The following is a 23,102-nucleotide window of genomic DNA, read 5'->3' as shown; positions in this document are numbered from 1 at the left end:
CTTTTCCCTTGCCAAATCATGGTGCACTACATTACCCACAATGCAATTGCTGAGAGTTCAGCTGGAGAGTCAGGTGTGTTGTGATTGTAGCAGCTATTGAAACCTCAAGGCACTAGTCTCAGGCAGAGATGAGCAGCGGGATACAGAGGTCTGGTAAGCTCACGTCTCTCCACACTCCCACACCTGCAGATATGTTTTCATTTCATCAACATGTAATCTAGTCTTCAGCTCCAGTCTCAAGTGACATCACTTGAGGCAGTTAATCTTCATGTCATGTAACTCCCTCAGGGGCCACAAAAGGCTTCAGAAATATGCTACAACTTCTTTTGCACAAATGCAGTAGTACTCAAGAAGTAAACCGGTTTTGATGTGTGAAATACTAAACACAGGTGTTACTACTGATGCTGATTAAGGTCCTGTTATATTCAGGTCAAACAGAGTCGGGGTGCTGCTGTTGTACATGTCGACTGCACTAAATGAAACAGGACCTTATCTAGTATCACTGATATCACCTGTGTTTACTGTTTCACATCAATATGGCTGCTGTGAAATAGATCTGTTGGATTAGTTCCTCTTTTAGTTCCTGATTTAGAAAATTCAAATTTGAACTTTGTATTTTAGAGTGTTTTTCTCACCCTCATTTGATTTTTTCCTGGTGGTAACAGGCTTCCACAGTTAAATCAGAAAAGGCCCTGCACACCAGTACAGGTGTTATCAATTAGTCTGCCTGATGAGACACCTGCTGTGTCCAAAATCACACTCTCTTAGTGCATAGTGTGTGAGGAAAAAGGTGAGGAGGAATATATATATATTGTTTTTAGCATTTTGAGAATTATATCAAATTGTTTCAACTTTATTCTCAAAATGTCAAAAACTAAAAATAAAAAATGACCTCTGTCTGATTTTTTTTAAATACCTGGCACTAGTACTGAAAGTTTGACTATATACTTGACATTTCAACTTTATGCTCTATTTTTTATTCTTCTGGCCCTAATACTCTACTGTATTATAACCTATACCAGGCATATTCAATTACTTTTTTTTCTCTTGGCTTAACAACAGACATAACTAATGAATTGTCTCTTTCTCTCATTTGAATCGAATATTTCTTTTTTTTTTTTTTTTTTTTTTTTTTTTTTTTGCATATTTAGAAATGATGAAAGGGCTAGATTGAGGTTTTTTAAGGATAAGATTTGGCCCACAGGTTGCCAATAAAACAGACTTGGGATCAAATTTAATCTTAAGTATAATTTAAGCAGGAAACCACAGTTTTATATTATTTATAGTATTTAGAAAACCTCACTTTGACATTACAGCCTGTGGCATTAGCTTTATTAACAGTGTGATAGGAATGATCAATTAAAGGTGTGAGGAATTAATTTGAACAGACTCCAAAGCTTCATGTTGGCCCAACGGGGTGTTGGGCTCTAGTCTCCTCCACTATTGCCATGATCTCATCTTCCAAAACATTTGCTTTTCTACTTTGGTCCATGATTATTCCTGCCTGTGCTGAATTATAGAAGGGGAATTTACTGATTGCAGAGCAGGTGCTGTCAGTCTGAAGTTAATTTGAGATTTACAGATCACACGTGCTTAAATTACAAATTTTCTTCCTGCTAAACGAGGTTTTTCAAACTTAAGCACACCATCAGAAAGTAACTTAAGACTGAGTACAAATCTAAGAACAGTTAGCATTATATATGTGCTAAGATGCAAATCGTGTCTCTATAATTGTATGTTTATAGGAACACACAAAGCAAATATAGACTTCATATAGACCTCAAACCTTTTTGAAAGCGACAAACCAGAAAATGAGACTTTAGACTTTTGAAGTCGTAGCTTTATTTCTGTGGATGACCAGACAATAAGATATAGCTGCCTCAGTAAATGGAGGAATATGGAAATTAAAAAAAAAAATTAAAACCTTTACATTGGTCACTGGTGTTGCATCGAAGCGGACTTGACAGCTGAGAAAACAGACAGTAACCAGTTCACATTAAAGATAACATATCAGCAGCGTAGAGTCAAAGAATAAAGACCAAAACCTGTTCAATGTCTATAGGCTTCAACTGTGCATCGACCAGCGTTAAATACAGTTTAAATGAAACAATATTCTGTCACCATTTCAGTTTGCGCAAAATAAAACAGGATACGTTTATCCCGATACTTCAGTATCATATGTGACAATATTTAGGGTGTGATCATTGGTGCTCTCGTGCAGTATGTTGTAATAAAACTTTAAATGAGAACATTGCTGCTAATCAGGTAATCTCATGATGTCAAAATGACATTTTTTGTCATTCTGCTCTAGTGTTGAAGTAATCTCCCAAAGGTGCTCTTGTTTGATATGTAACAACAATTGCATCAAGCAAAAATTAACACAGGCGGAAGCGTTAATGAAATAAAAACATTTGCAGCATTTAGTCATGAAATTAAAGCTTTTTTTGTAAATAACTGGTAAATAAACACTTAACACAGCACAAAAATGTTTAGTACAAAGTAAGTAAGAGATTAAAATAATAACAATAAAAAAGGTTGTGAAAAAATATAATTATTTGCATTAAAAAAAAAGCTTGTCTTTAATCTCAAAGTGCTATGTGGCTCTGGGGGGAACCTGAGCACCAAGATACCTCACCAACAAAATCAGGATCGACTCTCAAACATAAAAAAAAAAGCCTTTCTTGGCCTTAACCACACGAGTAATAAAAAAAACACACACACTTCTTATTCTTAACCTCCAGCTTGTTAAACAAAATAATCTGTGGTGGATGTAAAGGACAGGTAGGTTAAAAAGTAGAAAACAAATGACAGTAATAATAAGTAGAGAAGTTAAATGGACCGTTTGAATCTGCACCAACTAGCGACATTCAAATCTCAATTCAGTCAGAAGGGTACGACTGTTTCCCACATTTTCTTCTCAACTGCCTGGCTGCCAACGCAGAGAACTATTATGGCATCAGAATTAGAAATAAAGGGATAGTTCAGGTTTTTTGAAGAGGGGTTCTATGTGGTACATGTGTGTATACAGTCAGAATAGATGTCAGCTGGCACACCCCGAGTTTGGAGAAGCAGCAGTAGAATCTGTGTGGGAAGCTAAGCAACGTACTGCTAAAATGTATATTAGCCACGTGAAAAAAAACAAAAAACAATATCGGTTTAAGTATACAGTATATTTAGAATATTTTCACCACTTTACTTTGCTGTCAGACAGAATTTCTTAATGGGAACTGCTGATTATATAAGCCAAATATTTCTTTCTCCAAACCAAATTCCTTTGGCAAAATCAGTTATTTTACCTTGCGGAACACAGAAGTTGCTGGTCTGTCACTGCCTTGATCAATTAGCGTGACTTTGTATTTGTTTTAAAGGGTTAAATCACAGTCAGTCAGCACCTCCTGTGTTCTGCATGGTAAAATGGCTGTTTTTGCTAAAGGAGTTCAGAAGCTTTGGAGAGAGTGATATTTGGTTTATATAACAGTGGTTTCCTGTTGAAAAAAAAAGCTGCCTGATGGCAAAGTAAAGCAGTGAAAATATTCTAAATATAGCATATTCCTCAGAGGACACAGACTCCTTGTGCAAAGGTCTCTGGACAGAACTGGAACAGCCTGCTCATCTCTCCGAGCCAGAGGATCATTTGTCAATATCCTGAGAGGCCAAAGGAAAGTGTACATTATGTTTAGAACATTTTCACCACTTTACCGTGCTGTGAGACAGCCTTTTCCAACTGGAAACTGCCATTACTTAAGCCAAATATGAATAGAAATGCAGCTTTCTCCAAACAAACCAAATCCCCTGACAAAATCATGAATTTTACTGTGCAGAATACGGGAGTTGCTGGTCTACTGCTGCCTTGACAGGTTATTTTTTTGTGTTATTGTGTGACTTTGGTGAATCTGAACTAACCCTTTAAAACACTAAAGTCACACAATAACACTAACTAACTAACAGATCGAAGCAGCAGTAGACCAGCAACTCCTTTGTTCTGTGAGGTAAAATGACAGATTTTGCCTCAGGAGTTTGGTTGGTTTGGAGAGAGTGATATTTGGCTTATATAACAGCAATTTCCTGTAGAAAAAAAAAGCTGTCTGACAGCAAGTTAAAGCAGTGGAAATATTCAAAATATAGCATACACTTAAACTGATATTGGTTATTTGCTTTTAAAAACACCTGACCTTTAGTCTTTAATTTATGAAGTCTTTCTTGGGAGACCCATTTTTAAGTGGCTGAAATACATTTTGTTGCTGACCCTGTCCACAGCAGTTCATTACTTTACCTCCCACACCAGTACTCCTGCTCCTCCTCCAAACCGGGGGTGTGCAGATCGCTATCTACTGGTGTTAATACACCTCATAAAAACCCACTTCAGATGACCCGAACTCTCTCTTTAACTCAAACACTGATCCATACACACCTCCAGTGTGTAGAAGTGCACAGAAGAGGCTTGATATCTAAATTTGACCTCAGTCAGGCCGTAGAGAACTTTTTTTCTGCCTTTTCTTGAATCTTTTGGCAGGTGAGTAACGTCTGAATTTAAGTTGGTTATTTCGGTGCCCCATGAATTTTACGATTCAGGCTCTAAAATGTGCTGAACTACAGTATTCATAACATTCTCACTGTGAAATGGGAGCACTGTGCACCTGTAAGAGGTGGGCGGTGTCAATAAATATCTCAACTAGTTGACAGCGGGGTGCAGTGGCGGGCAGGGCGAGACGTTTTTCTGCAAACTGACACCGTCGTTCCCCTCCTCCATCCCTGGAGTCGTCTCCTCGTTATACAAACACCCAAAACCGTCGTAATACTCGTCACAGTCCCCCTGCTCTCTGCTCTCCCCACGACGCCTCCTGGCCTGCTGGAGGCGCTGCGTGGGGCTCCAAGCTCGCTCTTCCTCGTCCTGGATCTGGGCGCTGTCGAAGATGTAGACGGCGTTGGTCGGCAGGGAGAACTCCAGGCTGTGTAGGTACTCATCCACCATCTCTTTGCAGTGGATGAGCTCGCCACTGTCGACCTGGAAGAGAGAAATGGGTCAAATGCTGCTAGTTGGAACTAGATAAACATAGATGCACAGTTTACCTTTCAGATTATTTAAGATTGAATTCTAAGATTGTGGTCAGCTGATTTTAATTTTTTTCTGTACAGTGACATGTTGTTTTTCAATCTTCTATATCTGATGACACAGGAATGCCTTTTTTTTTGCAGGTTTATGCTCTATCACTTTAAGTTGTACAATTTAAGTTGTCAGTGTTCATGAAAATATCCTTTCCTTTCTCTTAGTTTCCTTCATGTGATCATTATTCTGACAGCGTTGGACCTCTAGAAGCTTTACTCAAAGATGTGCGTCAGTTTTTGGCAGTAGAGAGCATCATTTCAATACCCGAGTGTGCCAATATGTGCCTTTTAAAGCTGGCGTAGGCAGTTTATCTTTGGCGTCACTGGGCAGAAGTTCCATTAATATCCTTCAAGCATAATTTAATTTAAGTGGTCTGAGAGAAAATTAGACTTCTGCTCCTCCTTTTGGCTCTGTTTTCAGGCTGTAGTAAATATAGCCTGTGACAGGAGACTTTGGCCAATCACGGGTCCAAAAGATTGTTGATTTCTCAAAACGTCAGACCTGGGAATGAGACTCAACTGTCTTTGGAGAAAGACGATTGATGAGTCTCATTCTCAGATTGTGACACTACTGATGCTTTGGATTTAGTGGCTCAGAGTTGGTTGCTGCACCTTAAATGTGGTGCCTTCATTGAAAGCGACTTCCTGTATGAAGAAAAATGCTAATTCTAGACTGCAAAAGGTGCAAGTTCACAAATGAACGGGGGATGAGAAATACTCGGGTTTTGAAAAACAGTGTGGTACATCTAAAGATAAAAACAAGGACTGCTTGCTTACAAAAATTTGAAATCCTTGATGAATCGGCAGTCAGGAGATCGTAAACATTTTATTCAAACCTTTCCAGCTTGTATTAAATCAGTTGTTTCCCAACCTTTTCTGGCAAACTGTTATTTTCTCTACATAAATCATATTCAATTAACTTTATTTAACTCTTTATTTAATTCCCTCCCTTAAGTGGCCCTATGTCCCCCAAGTTGTCCACCTCCTATTTTGGGCACCACTGTATCAAATCAATACATAAATTACTCTCATGACTGGAGGCATGGGGATGTATTATAGATTAAGAAATATTTTAAAACTGTGCATAAATACATAAATTAGACCCTCCAGGAATTTGTGATGTTGCGATTGCAACAAACCCCCCATGAATTCTGCACGACCATCCAATTATTTATTGACATTTATCAATGTTAAAATATTTGTGTTTTTAAACATAAACCCTATAATTGTCGATGAGATGAGAATGACTTAAATATGTATATTAAAGAATTGTAATTAAAATATGTTCTCAGTGAGACATTTTACAAATGAAAAACAAACCCATCACTGCTCTCTGGTGGACAAACTATGCAATGTTTTTAAAATGACCTTTAACTTGTCTTTGGCACTTCTGTACTGTAATGTCTTGTTATTTATTGACCGACATGCTGATTCTAGTATATCCCACAATAATCCTGGAGAAAAAGCCTCTGCCCCTGCATTTCTCTTACTTGTGCTTTCTTCAGCAGAACGGTGAAGACGGAGAACCAGTCGGGCGTGAGCGCCTCCAGCTCCAAAGTGATGATGGCCAAGGCCAACGTGGAGCCCTTGAACTGCCAAAGCTGGTGGCAGGCCATACAGTGCTGCACCTGCCTGGTCCACAGCGCCACCTGGAAGCCGGGAGGCCTCTTCTGATGCCCCGGCCTGGCGGCTAGCAAACCGGGGTCTGTTGCCGGGTCCCAGCCGACGCCGGAGCCGAGCCCGATGGACGGAATGAGGTGAGGGTGGCCGGAGACGAGCAGGGCGTGGAACTGGACCGGAGATGAGCAAAGAAAAGAAAAGAGGAACGAGACCAAAACGTTAGCATAATGATGTCATTGTTGTCTCATTGTCCATCCATCCCTTTACCTCGACTACTTCATGTCAACATCAGATACACATCCACCCATGCATTTCTGACAGAAGGTCAACACATCATTCATCCCTTTGACCCAAACTTCATCTTCATGCACCAAGGACACTTTCACTTTACAGTCTGTCGTTCTCTACTGTTCTCATGTGCTCATTCCTGCATTTAAAGCTACAGTAAACCTGAAGCTCTGTGCAGGAGGACGCTTTGAGCGACAAGTTGAGAATCTCACATTCAGGTTTTTACTAATGAACACCCACCCGATTGCCTGAGGAATCATAGTAACCTTGTTCGTATCGTTATTGTACGTGCAGTGCTTTTCTGTGTTCCCATTTGTAGGCAGGAACTGTAAATCACAAGCCGAGTGGTGGGCTCAATGTTACAAACGACACTTTGAATTTTAGTTGGATCATTTCTTCACAGTCACGGCACACAGTGATTAGAAAACACCTGCTAACTGCATGTTAGCAATTGAAACCAGAGGACTCAGGCTAGTTAGCTATTTCTATCCTTTGGTATAAATAAGGAATGCTAAAGTGATTTCCCACTTGTTAGCTAGCTAACTAGCTATGTGTTTGATATAGTTAGCTTAACAGCTTGCTAACAAGCTATGTATTTGATATTTTAGAGATTGAGATGATTAAATATCAAAATCATGTCAAAGTTTCATGGTAGCTTGTTAGCTAGCTATCAAGGTTTGGTTTAAATGAAAAATGTTTAAGTGATTTCCTGCCATGAAACTTGTTAGCTTACTAATTAGCAGTGTTTTTGATATTTTTGAAATTATTTTCATATTTAATCATGTCAAGTGTTATGGTAGCTTGTTGCCTAGCCATACTGAGTTTAGTTTAAATGATGAACTTTAAAGTGATAGCCCACCACACAGCTAGTTAGCTAGCTGGGGCTTGGGTTAGCTAGCTAGCTAGCTCTATCCTTGGGTTTAAATAAGGAAAATCAGACTAGATTTTGAAATATCAAGCCATTATTCTAATGTTTGTTACACTCTTTCATTCATGTTGTGTTTAACTCATTTGCTTTAGTTTGTCTCTTACTCTGTAGCAAAAATAAGCCATGGGTTTTTCAAGAAAGTGGAATTTGCTGGGAGGTAGATTCAGCAATATGATGCCAAAATCAAAAAGTAATCCCTGAAACCAGTTGCTCCCGACTTCTTAAAACTCTGTAAATCCCTTCTCCCTCCCCATGTTTTCCTTCGTTGCTCCATTTTTGAAAATGTAAAGAATTCAGGGTGATGTAGCAGACAAAGAAAATTGCGCATTGTGCGTCAGATGGTTAAAGATTTGATCATCACATTGCTGATTCTGCCTTTCAAAAAGAGTTTTACTTGGATGTTGGAGCATATTGAGAGATAATGACAAGGCATCTCTGTAAATCCTCTTGTTTAACCATATCAAAGTGTCATGGTGGAGAGTCTGTGACAAATTATTGATAGATTTTATTGATTGCTGTTTTATAGACAATGGAGAATAACACTTTATTTAGGAAAGGGAAATCTTCAGGGCAGGGGGAATGTAATTGTGAGATACTTACAGTATAGGTAAAAAGTATTTATTTGAATAGTATAAAAAGAGAAAATGTCTTTATTTTATTATAGTTTTTATTAATACATTATGTCTCTTTATTTTAAAAGTCTTAGGATTTTTGTAATACCTAAAGTGAAGTTCTAGGACAATAATAGATTCACAACAATAACTCCACACACTGTAAACCTACGACACTAATATCAGTCAGATCCCTGTAACAGGAGGGGAAACTGACGCTTTTAGTTTACAGAATTGGTCCAATACAGTTCACGTGCCAAGATGGGGACAGCTTATGGTTTATGGCTTTAAAAAAAAAAACAAAAAACGTATCAGTCCTCCACCAATTTCAATACCACAAACAAATCTAACGCTGTTATTTATTTGTTGAGGGAACGTAGGTTGACCTTTGGTCCGGGATGAGATTACTGACTCACAGACAAGACTTCACAACTGGGGGTATTTCTAGAGCAAGTAAATAAATATCCTCTGCACTGTCAGATTTATTCTAGAGAAGATATGTGTATCAGGATTTATGGAAAACTGAGGAATTTGTCTCAATGGAAATCCTTTCAACTGTGTGGATCAACACAATGTGTTGACTAATGCAGGGCTGTATTCATAAAAGCACCAAACTGCGACGACCTGTTTTGCCTCCTCATTCATAGTTAAATGTAATTTTCAGCCAAACTGCAATTTGTTTTGCTTTGAGGCAAAGAAAAAAAAACAGGTGGAATTCGGGGCTATCCATCTTCCAGAAAGTCTAATTTCTTCATATAATGTGAAACTTGTGCTGGACATTAACTCAATATCATCTTTCCTGACTTTCAGTGTAATATTATCATCATATGATAATCATCTTGTTCTGCTAAATTCTGTCTGAATAATTCAGTCCAAGCAAACTGTAGTTAACAAGACTAACCGTCTACTGCCACACTGCTGTATTGTATTATATGAAAAGATAAAGGGTCACCAAAGTGATCAAATTTAGTCCTGAAGGAGACATGACTATATGTGCCAAATTTACTGGCAATCCAATTCAATTTCAAATATAGCTGTTCTCTAAAAAACAAAAAATGTGAACCTGCTTGTTGACGCAGAGGAAAAATCGGGGGATCACAAAGCCGGCTTTGTTCAGCCTGCAGGCAAATCAGATTTTTAAGACAGACCGTCTGTTATATACTGTTTGTGTGCCCAGACATCGCCAGCCAATCTGCACGGGTTGCTGTGGCAATGACGTAGGCTTCGATAACTATGGACACTGGTGACGCCCTCCAAACAATCACACTGTCAAGTGGGTGTACAGAAGTCTCCCTCCAAAGTGCCACCAGACAATTTATTTCAGCATCTTATTTTAGTGTCAGTACATGGATTGTTGTTCTCAGTTTTGCCCTCCATCTCTCTCCAAATAGTTGGGATGCTCTGTAAAATGTTAATACAATCAGAATGCACTGTTTTGAAAAAACTTGTCCACCTATTTTCACTCGAACACAGTACAATGACAAGATGTTTAATGTTCAAACTGATTAACTTTGTTTTTTTCTTCCTGTAAATACACACTTACTCTGAATTTGATGCCTGCAACACGTTCTAAAAAAAGTTGTGACAGAGGCATGTTTACCACTGTGTTACATCACCTTTTCTTTAAACAACACTTAGAAAGTGTTAGAGAGTTGAAGACACTTTTGAAAGTGAAATTCTTTCTCATTCTTGCTTAATATTTCATCTGTAGTCCGGGGGCTGTGCTTTTGTATTTTGTGCTCCATAATGCAACACACATTTTCAGTAGAAGACAGATCTGGACTGCAGGCAGGTCAGTCTAGTTTACTATGAAGCCACACTGTTGTAACACATGCAGAATGTGTCTTGGCATTGTCTTGCTGAAATGATCAGGGACGTATCTGAAAAAGACGTCATCTAGGTGGCAGCATATGTTGCTCCAAAACCTGTATGTACCTTTCAGTATGATTCTTAAGCCTTCCACAACTTTCTCAGTCTTTTGTTGTTCCTGTCTCAGCTTTTTCGAAATGTGTTGCAAGCATCAAATTCAGAAAGAGTGTATATTTTCATAAAACAGTTCATCAGTTTGAACAGTAAATATCATATCTTTCATTTAACTACAGTATGTATTTAATTGAATACAAGTTGTCAATGATTTGTAAATGATTGCTTTCTGTTTTATTTAGTTTTATACAACATCTCTACTCTAGCAGCTGCTCAGCTGCTGTGATGCACTTCCGTTACTCTGGATTTTATATTGTTGTTCTGTCTCCTTGCAAGCATGGCTGTAAGTAACACAAAAGACACTTTCAAATCTAATTTGAGCGACTAGACCGCCTGTACCGAGGTGCATCTGTAGACTGCTAAATGTGGCTTGGATCTGATTCACCAAAAAAACAACAACCACAAACATTTCATCCAGTAAGGTCATTCTGGATACAATCTGGACTTGCCAAAAGTGGATTTGGACTGGCAGTCTGAACATGGATCTGTGTCCCAGATTTTATGCCAAACCATCGAATTATTAGAGATACTGGAGTCGAATCAAGGTGTTGGACAGACGTTGACATCCATAAAGCCATGACTAAAAACCACTAACAGAAATAGAAGTAGAAAACTGAAGTTTTGTGTTACGTTGGTAAAGAGTTCACAGTTTAAATAAAAAATCTTGATATATAGATATTGAATATCACCCAGCCCAGAGTGAAGCCCTGCTCAAACTGCTGCCATGGCAGTAAAGATACTGATCTTTAATCATGACATCCTGGCTGACTTGTTGTTGTTAAAGGCGTTATGAATACAGCCCTGGACCCAGCAGCATGAAGGGACCTAAATGATGTTTGTGTGTGTGTTTGTTGACGGTTCAGTCAGTGGTTAAGGCTTTGGGTAATTATGTGTGAGGGTTTAATGATGAAACTTCTGTAAAGAGGTCCCTGCTGTGAAACAATATTGTGCCATAAACAGAGTTAACACAGTGTGGGATTTTTAACAGACCTTCCATTGACATGAGTCTTTTAACTATTCACAGCATGTTATAGATTCCCTAATGACCCAAATCGTCTGTGTGTCTGAAGGCTTTGGGTATCCACTGTAGGGCTGCAGGTGTGAGTTAGTCAGAAGTGCCTTGGCCTGATATGCAACACGCCTGTTATTTTGCTGGCAGCTTGTAAATGCAGTCTTATGTGGTTTGAAGATTCTCATACAGCTCTATATTCAGACGTGGCTGGCTGAAATGCGTCTTTGTTGCTTTTTGTCCACATACACGCATTTCGGGTTATTGGCCTGGGATATACTGTAACTTGGTTTTGTCCAATATTATCACTGACAAGGTTTCTGCAGGTTTCAACACGACCGTTATGAATGCATAAAGACCTATATCATGTCCAAACTGACAAAAAAGTATAAAGGAAATTAAGGAAACTCTCTATATTTGTTTCATTTTGTAGTTAAAGAAAGATCAGGACATTTTTATTTTTAACAAAAACACTTCAAAGTGAGACTGAAGTTAGTACAATTTTATAAAAGTTAACATTATAATCCAATCAACTTTTCAGACCGGTCAAAATTCAGATTGGATTTTAGACTTTTTAAAAACCTGCAGAAACCCTGCATTTAAGCTGCAGATAGCGGAAAATCTTTAAATAGAGTGGTAATGGACCTTTACTTAGCATTTAAACAACAATGTCGTACTAAAGCAGTGATATTTTTTAAGTTTAGCAGTTATTTAAAAAGGGATAGTTCATCCCAAGGTCAAAAACACATACACAGTATTTTTCCCCTGGCCTGTGGTGCCGTTTATCCATCCAGATTTTTTCGGTGTGAGGTGCAGAGTTTTGCAGATATCGGCTGTAGAGATGTCTGACTTGAGTGTCTCAGTTACTCTGCATAATGGTTATCTGCACACCTTTCTCTTTCTATTAGAAAGAACATAGTTCTGGTAGATTCTACTGAAGAAATAAAGTAGTTCCTACATGAAACAGCTCACAACGAGGACTATCTTGAGTGACCGGGTCATGATATTTAGAAAGAGACACTGGTTTTGAATTTTTTAAAATCTATTTCTTTGCTGCTTTGAGCACCACAAGCTGAGTACCATTTAGTCCCATTATATTGGAGAGAAGGCAGACATCTCTATGGCAAAACTCTGCAACTCACTCCAAAAAAATCTAGATGGATAAACAACAACACGGATGAGGGGAAAAATATGAATTTGTGATTTTGAGGTGCACTGTCCCTATAAAACAATGTGATTTATTCCATCTGTTACATTAGATCTTTAAAACTACTGAATCAAGTGTGCCAAAACAATAAAATGTCTTTTCAGGATTAGTAGACTATTTATTATAGTTGAGGTCAGACAACACTATATTACAATAATGATAATTATTATTTAAACCAACATTTACTCAGATTTTGGTAAATTTTACTGATGAGAAAACAATCAGACTCTTTGATTTTGATTCGAGGCATGTTTTTATTTCCCCTTCATGGCTGTGGTGATTATTAAAAGGGGAACGGCACATTTTAAGCTGGACTGAACGGAGTTCATGATAATGAATGGGCACAATGAGTCAAATCAAATAAATGCACAATCTCTACTAGGACCAAGTCTTTACTGTGTGGGGGCAGGGGGTCGTGAGGGTAAAACACCATCCTGAAGCAAACATGATGCAAGCATGATGGTTTAATGTGTGCTTTTGTACTGCTGTGTTTTAAAGGCAAGACCAGGACCTGAATTCACAAAGCATTTCAAAGTCCAGACAGCTCTCTCTGAGATGCTCTGACTGCTCAGGTCCAGTTTAAAAAAAACAAAACAAAGAAAAATACTGTTTTGTTTGCCTGTCTTTCTGCTGAATTCTGACTTACTATGTGAATGAAGTCGACTGGTGTTGCGGTGTACAAGTCCCAGTGCAGCTTGTCTAGAATGATCCTCTCCATGCGAAGAATCTCCGCTGTTGAAAAGTTGCATCCGCTCTGCACCACCAGGTCTTTAACAGAGCCTATTACCTGTTTAAACAGACACAGACAAAGGGAAGCAAATAAACGTATTGTTTTCAAGTAGCATTGGAGTCGGTGTCTTTGTTTATTTATTTATTTTACGGCCCTTATCTGACCTTATTGATAAGATCTTACCTCATCTTCCTCGTTGATTTTGGCAGCCAGGACCAGTGAGGTAAAAGCAATGCATTTCAGGTATTTTGGATGGGCCTAAAAAAAAAAAAAGATTTAATTTAGTCCTTAAGAAGCAGAAAGGTCTATTCATGTGAAATCAGATGCTTTTTCCACTGCTTTAACAGATTCTGACAATCAGATTGGGACATGGGAAATGAGCACATTTAGGTTGGTATCTCGGTTTTATTGGCGATGACAGATAGGAAGTATCAGCTGTTCCATTAAATGTCCCATTTTTTTTTTTTGCTCTGTGCAATAATAACAGTTGAGCGAGCTTTGTACCCAGCAGAAGCTTGAGAAGAGATCACTTCCTGGATTAACATATTTAACTGAACCCAAACCACGCTCTTTTCATGTAGTTTTGCAGGCTTAATGCAACCTAACTGGAACTGTTTCAGGGCTGTGTCTTGTCGTAGAGGCGTCCTGTAGCGCTGCGTACCCGCAGTTAGACCAAAGTCAGAAACACTGTCAACTTCCTCCTTTCGTTTGAAAGTCAAACACAATTTACATACACTTACATACACTTTAGTCTGATTTACTTGCAAATTTGACTGTATAAAGTAAAGGCGTGATTGTTCATGATTCACTGTGCAGCCCTATTCAGAGTACAGTCTGATGTCAAATATGGATGAACTGAATCGCTTTAATTGAATACAGACTTGGATCATTAACTCACGGGTCAGTGGACCAAAGAAAAACAAAAAGAATGAGATGCGCCCACTTCTTCTTCTCTTTTATTAATGGGGATTTTAACTTTTAGATATCGTTGTAGTGGTCTACCTTGACGGTGGACAGCAGTCGGTTGAGGACACACACTCCCAGTGCAAAGGTCTCTGGACAGAATTGGAACAGCCTGCTCATCTCTCCCAGCCAGAGGATCATTTCTTGGTGTTGGGATGAAGAGATGTCAGCACCCTGAGCGGTCAAAGGGGAAAAAAAAACATTGGTTAATAAATGAAAAATTAGACGTCAGGCTGAAATGTTGCAGATATACGCCATTAAAAACGCGTCACCAGGACAAGCTTCATCATTTTTATGCGTTGCCACTATGACTGCGTGGAATCGATAAGAATAGAATAAGTAGCGCTAATAATTAATTTTCTTTCACATTTACACATAAAGACTTTTAGACGCCAGTTTCATTAAATTAATGGAAGACTCCCACCTGCTGTAGGAGGTTGAACAGCAGTTACAGTATCTCCGGTTTGCCTATTACTGTTAATCCCTTTTACTCACCGATTTTATGCTCTTACTTTAGATATTCAACTCCATGTCACATCAAGACGTTTTGAGAGCTAAACAAGGGCTCATATAATTTAAAGGGATAGCTGGATTTTTTTGAAATGGGGTTGTACGAGGCACTACTGATAGCTGGTGTATTTCTTACAATAGATGGCAGTTAGCACAACCCCAGTGTGGAGCGGCAGCAGGATGCTACATATCTACATTCAGAATATTTTTTCAGATTTATCTTGCAGTCAAATAGCCTTTTATGATGGGAAACCACCCTTATATAAGTAAATATTACTCCAAACCAACCAGATTCCTTTGGCATAAACAGTAATTTTTCCCCACACAGAACACAGTTGCTGGTCTACTGCAGCCTCGATCGGTTTGTTTGTTTGTTATTGTGTGACGTCTGTGTTTTAAAAGATAAGTAGTCACACAGTAACACAAACTGATCGAGGCAGAGGTAGACCAGCTACTCCTGTGTTCTGCAAGGAAAGGTAACTGATTTCGCCAGCGGAGTTTGGTGACGGCAGTTTCCCATCAGAAAAGGGTGTCTGGCTGCAAGGTAAAACAGTGAAAATATTCTAAATATGGTGTACATTTAAACTGATACCATTTTATTTAAGTGAGCCTAATTTTAAATTTTTTTAAGTGGCTAAAATATGTTTTGCTGCTGACCCCGTCCACAGCAGTGCATTGCTTAGCTTCCTAATTCACTGACTATGAATGAGAATCTCGTACAATCCCGCTTCAAATAATCCAAATGTAAAATGACCATCTATGCACACACATGTGCTTTTGTCTCACCTGGATGCATCCGTTCTTGAAGACTGGTACCTTCCAGAGGCGAGCCTCCCTCACCAGGGCGGCCTCCAGCAGGACGACCAGCCGACGGCTCTCCGCAGCTCCTGGGTTCTTCATCGCCACCACAGCACAGGCCAGGCTGCACCCAGGGCACACACACCTGATGATGATGAGGAGGAGGAGGAGGAGGAGGAGGAGGAGGGGGAGGAGGAGGAGGAGGTTACAATGGGAGCAGGTAAGAGTAAAAATAAGGATTTTTGATTTTCTTTTTAGTTATGCACACACTCTTCATATAGACTTGAATTCACTCAGAGGTCAAACAATAATAATAATCATCTCTTCATTCAGCTGTTTGATGCACATTTCACCTCCAGTGTGTTTGATGAGGATGCAAATTAAAGTACTTTTGTACTTTGAGTATTTCTACTCTGCCACATTCTGCTTATACTCCATTACTTGTCAGATGTGTAGTTTTTACTTCACTTCATTTATTTGACAGCTTTAGCTACTTTGCAAATTAAATTTTTACTCATAAAACATGAACAGTTTATAAAATATAACCCGAGGAACGATTAGTCAAGTGACTGTCAATTTTTCTAACCATTTACATAATTTTTCATGTATTCAGCTCATATGTAACGATTTGCTGCTTTTCCTTTGAATTATTAGATTTTTTTTTTTTTTATGTATTTGTAAAAAGTTTGAGGTTTGGGACAAAACAAACATTGTGAAGGCGTCACTTAGTAACTTTAATAACTTCTGTCTTTAATACTTAAAGTCAGGGCATAAACTGATATTAGGGAGTGAGAAAAGTGATATATTGTTTACATAACAAATAATATATGCATTTTTTTCTAATGATCCCTCAAAAGTTGTTAGACTAACAAAGATATTTAATGGAGCCAGGATGTTTTACAGTTTAACAATATACGTCATTGTCCAAAATGACTTCAGGACACTGAAACAGTTAAGCTTCACTGGTATTTTTAATATTTACTACTACACATACATAAACAGAGACAAATATATGTACATATCGAACCTGAATGAATAAATAATGATCAAAATACATGCCAATAAAGCTTAAAAAAATAAAAACAGTCTGCATTATTTATGAAAACAAGATTTTCAGTGCTGGACTTGAAAATGAGTATAGTTTTACTGCGTGGTATAAGTACTTTTACAACCTGAATACTTCCTCTAACACTGTTTACTGAGAGGTACAAACAAGAGGTAAGACATAAAAAAAAGGTTTAACGAACAGAAAAGGTCCAGACTTTTCAACAAATGTCGCACAAAACAGCAACCTGAACATCTCATTTAAATTTCAGACGGGTTTAAACGAATTTCCCGTTTTGCATCTGGTCACTTTTGGGCGCTAAATCTGGTAAACAGTTGATGAGAGCAGCTGAAGGAGTCGAGTATGCAGCAGGAAATAGACCATCGCTCAGTTTGAGCAACAACATCGCCATTTTTCCGACTTTGCAGGCAAGCAGCGCAGAATTGAGAGGCTACATTTAATGCTAAATGTTTCGGTGAATAGTCTGTGTGTGTTACTTTGTTTTAATCTGCTGTGGGTGAAATAGCGCAGACACAGAGGGGACACAGGCGGGATAATGGGCTGCAGCTGCTGCAGGCTCGCAGCCTTTTGCACAGTTGCTGCTGCAGCCAGAAAACATTTGCGTTGCAGACTTACCTCTTCGATTTTAAAACCGGGAAATCTCCTCGACGGCAGGTGCATTTATACGGTTTTCTTTTACAGTTAGTCCATATTCAGCGAAAGCAGCAAACAGGCAAACAATAGTCGGATGGTGTTAAAGTATAGGCTTCAATCTCGGACAGAAACGCGTTTTGGAGTGAATGCACGGGAAGCGGCCGCATTATACTAAAAGAAAAAAGTAAAACAAAGGGCAAAAAGCGCGAATTAATCCAAATAAGTAGGGCAGTTGTAAATAATAAAAAACAAGCGCAAAAAAAGAGGCAGGAAGCGAAGAGGAATCAAGGAGGATTGAGGGCAGGCTGTGTTTTGAACGCTCCTGGCTCCGCCCCCCCGTGACGTAAGCCCGTCTGTCGAGCAGAAATGTGTTAGTGGGTCAGACATACGGGACCCCTCGCACAAAATGGTCGAGCTTTCACTGGAAATGGAAGATTTCTGCTGTGCGCGTCCCAGAATATGTTTGTTCAGGTGCAGAATCTGTGATATAACGGGGCTCCGTCCGGGTTTTCTGTGAATTCATCCTGCAGCTGAGAGTCAAGACTGTATGAAGTCCAGCAGCAGCACTGAGACGATTATTTCTCTTTCATGCAGGCTGATGGTTCCTATAAATTAATAATTTACAGAGGAAATTTCAGGCTAATTCACTCATCATTGCAAAGCTTTCTAATCTTGAAATGAATCATTTCTGGGGTCTTATGTTGTGCTTGTTTGACACGTTTTAGTCTCTGATCACAGGGATTTATCAGTCTCTCCAGGATTTCACTGGCTTTTGAGGGCATTTCTGCAGCCTAAAATGTTTTATTTCACAGCAGCTATTCCATTTTTCCAAAGAAATGGTGGGAGAAAATGAAAATTGATAAAAAAAAAAAAAAAAAAAATAGGTGCTTTTGGGGCACAATTTGTTAAAAATCAAGGGTAGCTTGTTACCCAAAAGGATTTGCCGTTTCAGATTAATCATAGTTCAAATTAATGCCGAATGTTTGCCAAATGAGTAAGTGTATGTTTATGAGTCGTAAGAAATCACTAAAAATCTTTTAGGAGACGTAGATGTTTATAATAGTTAAATTGACAGGCAGTGAAACAAGCAGTCACCGCCCTCCAGCTCTTTTTGGAGCAGTGGGCTTTTGTTTTCAGGATAACGGGCTTAGCTTTACATCAGTAGACAACTGACAGTTTTACAAACAACAGATCAGCTCACAATGTAGGACTCATCGTCACTTGTTATTATCAGTTTATGATGTTGCACTCGGCCTGTGCTCCTGCAGTGTTCCTGCAGCCTGCCTGAGCTTCTTTGCATCTGAGGAGGAAGGGGTGGGTGGAAAAAACTCGCTTCAACCATAGACTGCATATTTAAACAGGATTTCAACCTAATTGACATATCATCTATGGCCCTAACTTGCTATTTAGACTGTATAACTAATTTTTGGGTCCACAGTTGCTACATGTTGCTCCTTTAAGACTTGGCTGACTTATTACCTTCATTAGGTTGTTAGGTTTAGGAAAAGATCATTGTTTGGCCTAAAATAGACTGTTAAATACACATTTGCGTTATGATCTGTTCACACATTAGCAATACAAGGCGATTAATTAATTGCTTCACATATAATACCCTCAGTAGACTTGAAGTGCTTTTTCCCCTTGAGCTGTATGAATGCGGTTTTGGGCACCAAATCTCACTCTTGGGGCCATGTACAGTCCTGCAGCCTGACGGTTGTCTTTGATTTTTACTTCCAAGCGTTTTTCACTATAAACAATATGTCTAGTCTCTGTTTAGACAGCACAGATGGAATTAATAAGACATGTCAGGTCCAGAACATTGCACCATGGCTCCATGACAAGACTAATGGGACACTTTTAGCAGAGGCCCTTTGTAAGTTAAAATGTCTGCCATGGAAAAATCTATTAGGCCTAAAAAGAACTGTTTAGATTTAAATTTAGATTTAGATTAGCATTAGCATTGCTAGAACCTGTGTGAGGCTGAGAAAACCCTGGGCAAACTGGGCTACTCTCCCTCGAGGCCCCCAGGTTTTTCATTTGATAAGTTACTGTTTAGTTTGGTTGTGCTGAATGTGTCACCAGAGAACAATGTAACCTTAAATGATAACTGGCAGGTCACTCATTTTGACTTAATCTTGAAGCCCTGACGTTAACCTTTAATTTGGATGTTTCCAGGGCACCACAGCCTGACCTAAACCTGTTTGTTTGTACTGTAGTTTGCTGCACCCAGTTTCTCTGAATGTGTCACAAATTCTATCTCAACTGATAATAAAAACTAAAGTTGAAAATGTCACCACCCGCAGAATAACAAAACAAATGCCAGGTGAAATTGCAACACAGAGGAATGTCGCAATCCTTAGTCAGAATTGCCCAATTACTTCTTTCTTTCTTTTTTTAAAAACAGTAGCTTATTTTCCCTTATTTTGCTCCCCAAAATGTATCTGCAGCACACTTGGTTATAGGAATTAATGGAAAAACACACCAGATGCTATGGTATTTTACTAAAAGGCCAGTTTTTTCAGGCTTTCATGTATCACACCATATATTATATGATTTTTTTAAGGAAATAATGACTAAATGCAAAAAACTGCTTTCCCTATTGACAAATGAAATTTAAATACGTGTTTAGATACCTTTTAATGTATAAATAAACTATTCTTGGCTTCTTTAGAATTATAATAAAGACAGATCTCTACCATTCATTGCTATAACAGTAAGCATTCACACAGAAATTCTCTTTAGCCACTGAACGCCTGAGAGCATTCATCAATATGTCACTACAGGCAGAGGATTTGATTAATCGCAGCCAATAAGCATTTCATCTGGTCTTCACAACACGGATGGATGATTTCATTATTGTTTAGTGACAGTTAACTTGTGAGCTCCCATTTACTTGCTTTTCTTTAAGGAAGCTTGTAATTCAGTGAGAGAAGGTGAGCGCACATCCTTGAGTTAATCACTACTGCATCTGTCCTTTTTTAAAATGTCCTTGAGTTAAAGTAAGAATCTGAATTTCCCAGCAGAAATGAATTCAAAGCTCACAAAAGCTCACTAGAAAAGTGAGTTTAAGGTGCTACAAAGTGATGACAAGTGCTGCAGGGTTGATATATTTTTCCAGGCCAGCCCAGAAGAGGGCGTCGCTCTGGTTCCCACAACAAAGGCTTTGGATTACTGCAGAAAAATAAAATCTGAGGCAAACAAAAGCCAAAGAGACTTGCCTGTTTTGTTTAGCAAATGAACGTCACTTTTATGATTTTTGTAGTGTAAATCGCCAGACGTAAAAAAAAAAACAAAAAAACACACAGCTGTGTGGATTCAGCGCCACCACCATGTTTGATGTTTTAAAAAAAAAAAATGACTCGGAAAAATAATCCAAGTACAACTGAGGCCTTAAAAAATATGGTGTCTCCCTGCTTCAAAGCAGGAAACTTTATGTAAAAAGCAAATGCAATGCAGTTTGCCTTATTATATATGATCAATGTTTATTCAGGGAAAACTGACTGAGCAGGAAACTGTTTTACAGGAACGCCCTGAGTTCACATTCATACAGGCTAAAGGGACATACAATGTATGATGATATATGAAAAATAGAATGATGAAAAAAAAAAGTAAAGCAAATAGAGATACTGTCAATAGAACACAATGTTACCTGACACATTCATTATTTTGTTGTGCTTGGGACACTTTAACAACAACAACCTACTGAACAAACAACCAGGACAAATCCTGCCGATTCTACCTTTAATTAAAAGCTGAAATTTTGTTTTGTCGGATTCATTTTTGTATTTTTTTATTGTTGTAAGAAATGCATTTTAATAGTCACTAATCTAGCCAAAAGAAAAACGTTACAGTAATGTTACATAACTCGCTAACACACATTTTAAGATCTCACCTGCCAAAACGTTCAACGGTTTAAGGAACTTAGAAAGATCATCCTGGCAAAACCTAGAGTTGTGTTTTGTCCAAATACTCCCAGCATGCAGTGTGCCTCTAACCTAATGTATGATGATATAAAAACCTCCTGAGTAATAATTAATGTTGGACCTTTGCTCTAATTACCCAGCTTACTCACTGTCATTGTTGAAATATGAATGTTTTATTTATGTCAACTACAGGCCACGGAGCTGAGCCACACACCTGCCAGTGATGTTCTAGTTCCTCTGCACCCCCAACTGAGGTCAACAGAAGGTAATACACTCGTAGACATAAAGGTGCTAACTAGAACCATGAAGGGTTCTTCCGCTTGTCCTCATAGGAGAACCCCAAAGGGTTCTACCTACAGCCCTCTGTGAAAGGTTTCATCCAGAATAGAGAACACAGAGAACCCTTCTAAGGTTTACTGGATCCACCCAGAAACCACCAAGGGGGTTCTATCCAGAGCCGTTTCACATTCTAAGGGTGCTGACAAGAACCCATGGGATTCTTCAACCCCTTTTATATTCTAGGGTTTTATCTGGAACACACCCGGGGGTTCTACTGAGAACCTCTTTATATTCCAAGGGTTTTATCTAGATGCCACCCAAGGGGTCCTACCAGGAACTTTTTTTTTATTTTCCAAACATGTTATCTAGAACACACAGGGGGTTCTACTGAGAACCTTTTTTATATTCCAAAGGTTTTATCTAGAACACACACAGGGGGTTCTACTGAGAACCTCTTTATATTCCAAGGGTTTTATCTAGATGCCACCCAAGGGGTTCTACCAGGACCTTTTTTTTATTTTCCAAACATGTTATCTAGAACACACAGGGGGTTCTACTGAGAACCTTTTTATATTCCAAAGGTTTTATCTAGAACACACACACTGGGTTCTACTGAGAACCAAAAAGACAGCTAAAACCCTTTTATATTATGGTAAACATAACAAGGACTGTTGGACTCTGTGAAGAACTCTTTCATCTGAAAAGGGTTCTTTGGAAGAGAAGCGTTCTTAATTGAACCACTGGTCTTACAAAGAGCCCTTGACAAACCCTTCTTCAATAACAGGTTCGTCAGAAGCAAATAGTTCTGGGTAGAACCTCAGCCTCGAAGAAAGAACCCTGTTGGAACTTTTATTTCTCAGAGTGTAGACTCCTTCTTTCCACTTTATCCTGACTAACCTTTGAGGATCAGGCAGCTCGGTGAGCAGACTCTGCAAAAGTGCATGAAATAGATCACAAGGACTGACTGATGCTCAGAAAATCAAACGGCACACAAAACATGTTTGTGTTCCACAGTTTTCTGGCCGCTTCTGTCAGGAGAACTCAGAAATTGACTCTCAGAGGCACTGGACCTCCTCTGTCCATATCTGCAGTCAACAAACTTCATCCGTCGGCGGTCAACAGACGTGGACGGAACGTGTTTGCTTTCCACTCTCAGTCACCTCACACAGCTGACTGACTAAAAACAAAGTTGACCAGCGAGTCTGAGCCGAGGTCACGACAGGAATGTTGATAAGGAGAGAGCGAGTGGCATATCTGCATGTTGACAGAGGATAACGAGCAGTGGGAACACAGAGGCTGTACTGCATCAGCTCAGGTTGTGTTTGACTAACACTTCTCGTTTGTTCTGCGCGAACGTTTTTTTCATAGAAAGTTTTTGAACTCTGTCCATCTTCCTGTCTCACCGTCTGTCTCTCCTCCTTCATCTGGATGGTATCATGCAGAATATC

The 23,102-nt window shown here is 38.9% G+C and overlaps 2 protein-coding genes across 2 annotated transcripts in view; one reads left to right on the top strand and one right to left on the bottom strand.

Annotated features, from left to right (window-relative positions):
- septin8a (septin 8a) overlaps positions 1-6,894 on the top strand; it is a 53,926-nt gene extending 47,032 nt beyond the window's left edge. Inside the window, exon 10 of the mRNA XM_084729851.1 lies at positions 6,612-6,894. Coding sequence (XP_084585977.1) covers positions 6,612-6,780 — 169 coding nt within the window. The 3' untranslated portion in view covers positions 6,781-6,894. The remainder of the gene's footprint in view (positions 1-6,611) is intronic.
- A 5,873-nt stretch (positions 6,895-12,767) lies between these two features.
- Positions 12,768-17,767, bottom strand: ccni2 (cyclin I family, member 2). The gene is made up of 5 exons (XM_084729852.1): positions 17,435-17,767; positions 15,742-15,898; positions 14,485-14,619; positions 13,666-13,740; positions 12,768-13,539 (listed from the first exon to the last, which is right to left on the bottom strand). Exons 2-5 carry the CDS (start codon positions 15,853-15,855, stop codon positions 13,321-13,323), a joined length of 543 nt encoding a protein of 180 aa, XP_084585978.1. The 5' UTR covers positions 15,856-15,898; positions 17,435-17,767; the 3' UTR covers positions 12,768-13,320.
- Positions 17,768-23,102: the final 5,335 nt, after the last annotated feature.

This window comes from Lutjanus erythropterus, chromosome 11, assembly GCF_056507025.1.
Source record: "Lutjanus erythropterus isolate fLutEry1 chromosome 11, fLutEry1.hap2, whole genome shotgun sequence".
Taxonomy (NCBI): domain Eukaryota; kingdom Metazoa; phylum Chordata; class Actinopteri; order Lutjaniformes; family Lutjanidae; genus Lutjanus; species Lutjanus erythropterus.
Note: the sequence above shows the minus strand (reverse complement) of the source record. Positions and strands in the feature narration are given on the sequence as shown.

What these genes read in the sequence shown, in the direction of transcription:
- ccni2 (XM_084729852.1), bottom strand. Translation starts at nt 15,855, where the DNA reads ATGAAGAACCCAGGAGCTGCGGAGAGCCGTCGGCTGGTCGTCCTGCTG. An exon ending in TCAAGAACGGATGCATCCAG is followed by an intron (nt 14,620 to 15,741) that starts GTGAGACAAAAG and finishes TTGACCGCTCAG; the next exon opens with GGTGCTGACATCTCTTCATC. An exon ending in GACTGCTGTCCACCGTCAAG is followed by an intron (nt 13,741 to 14,484) that starts GTAGACCACTAC and finishes TTTTTTTTTTAG; the next exon opens with GCCCATCCAAAATACCTGAA.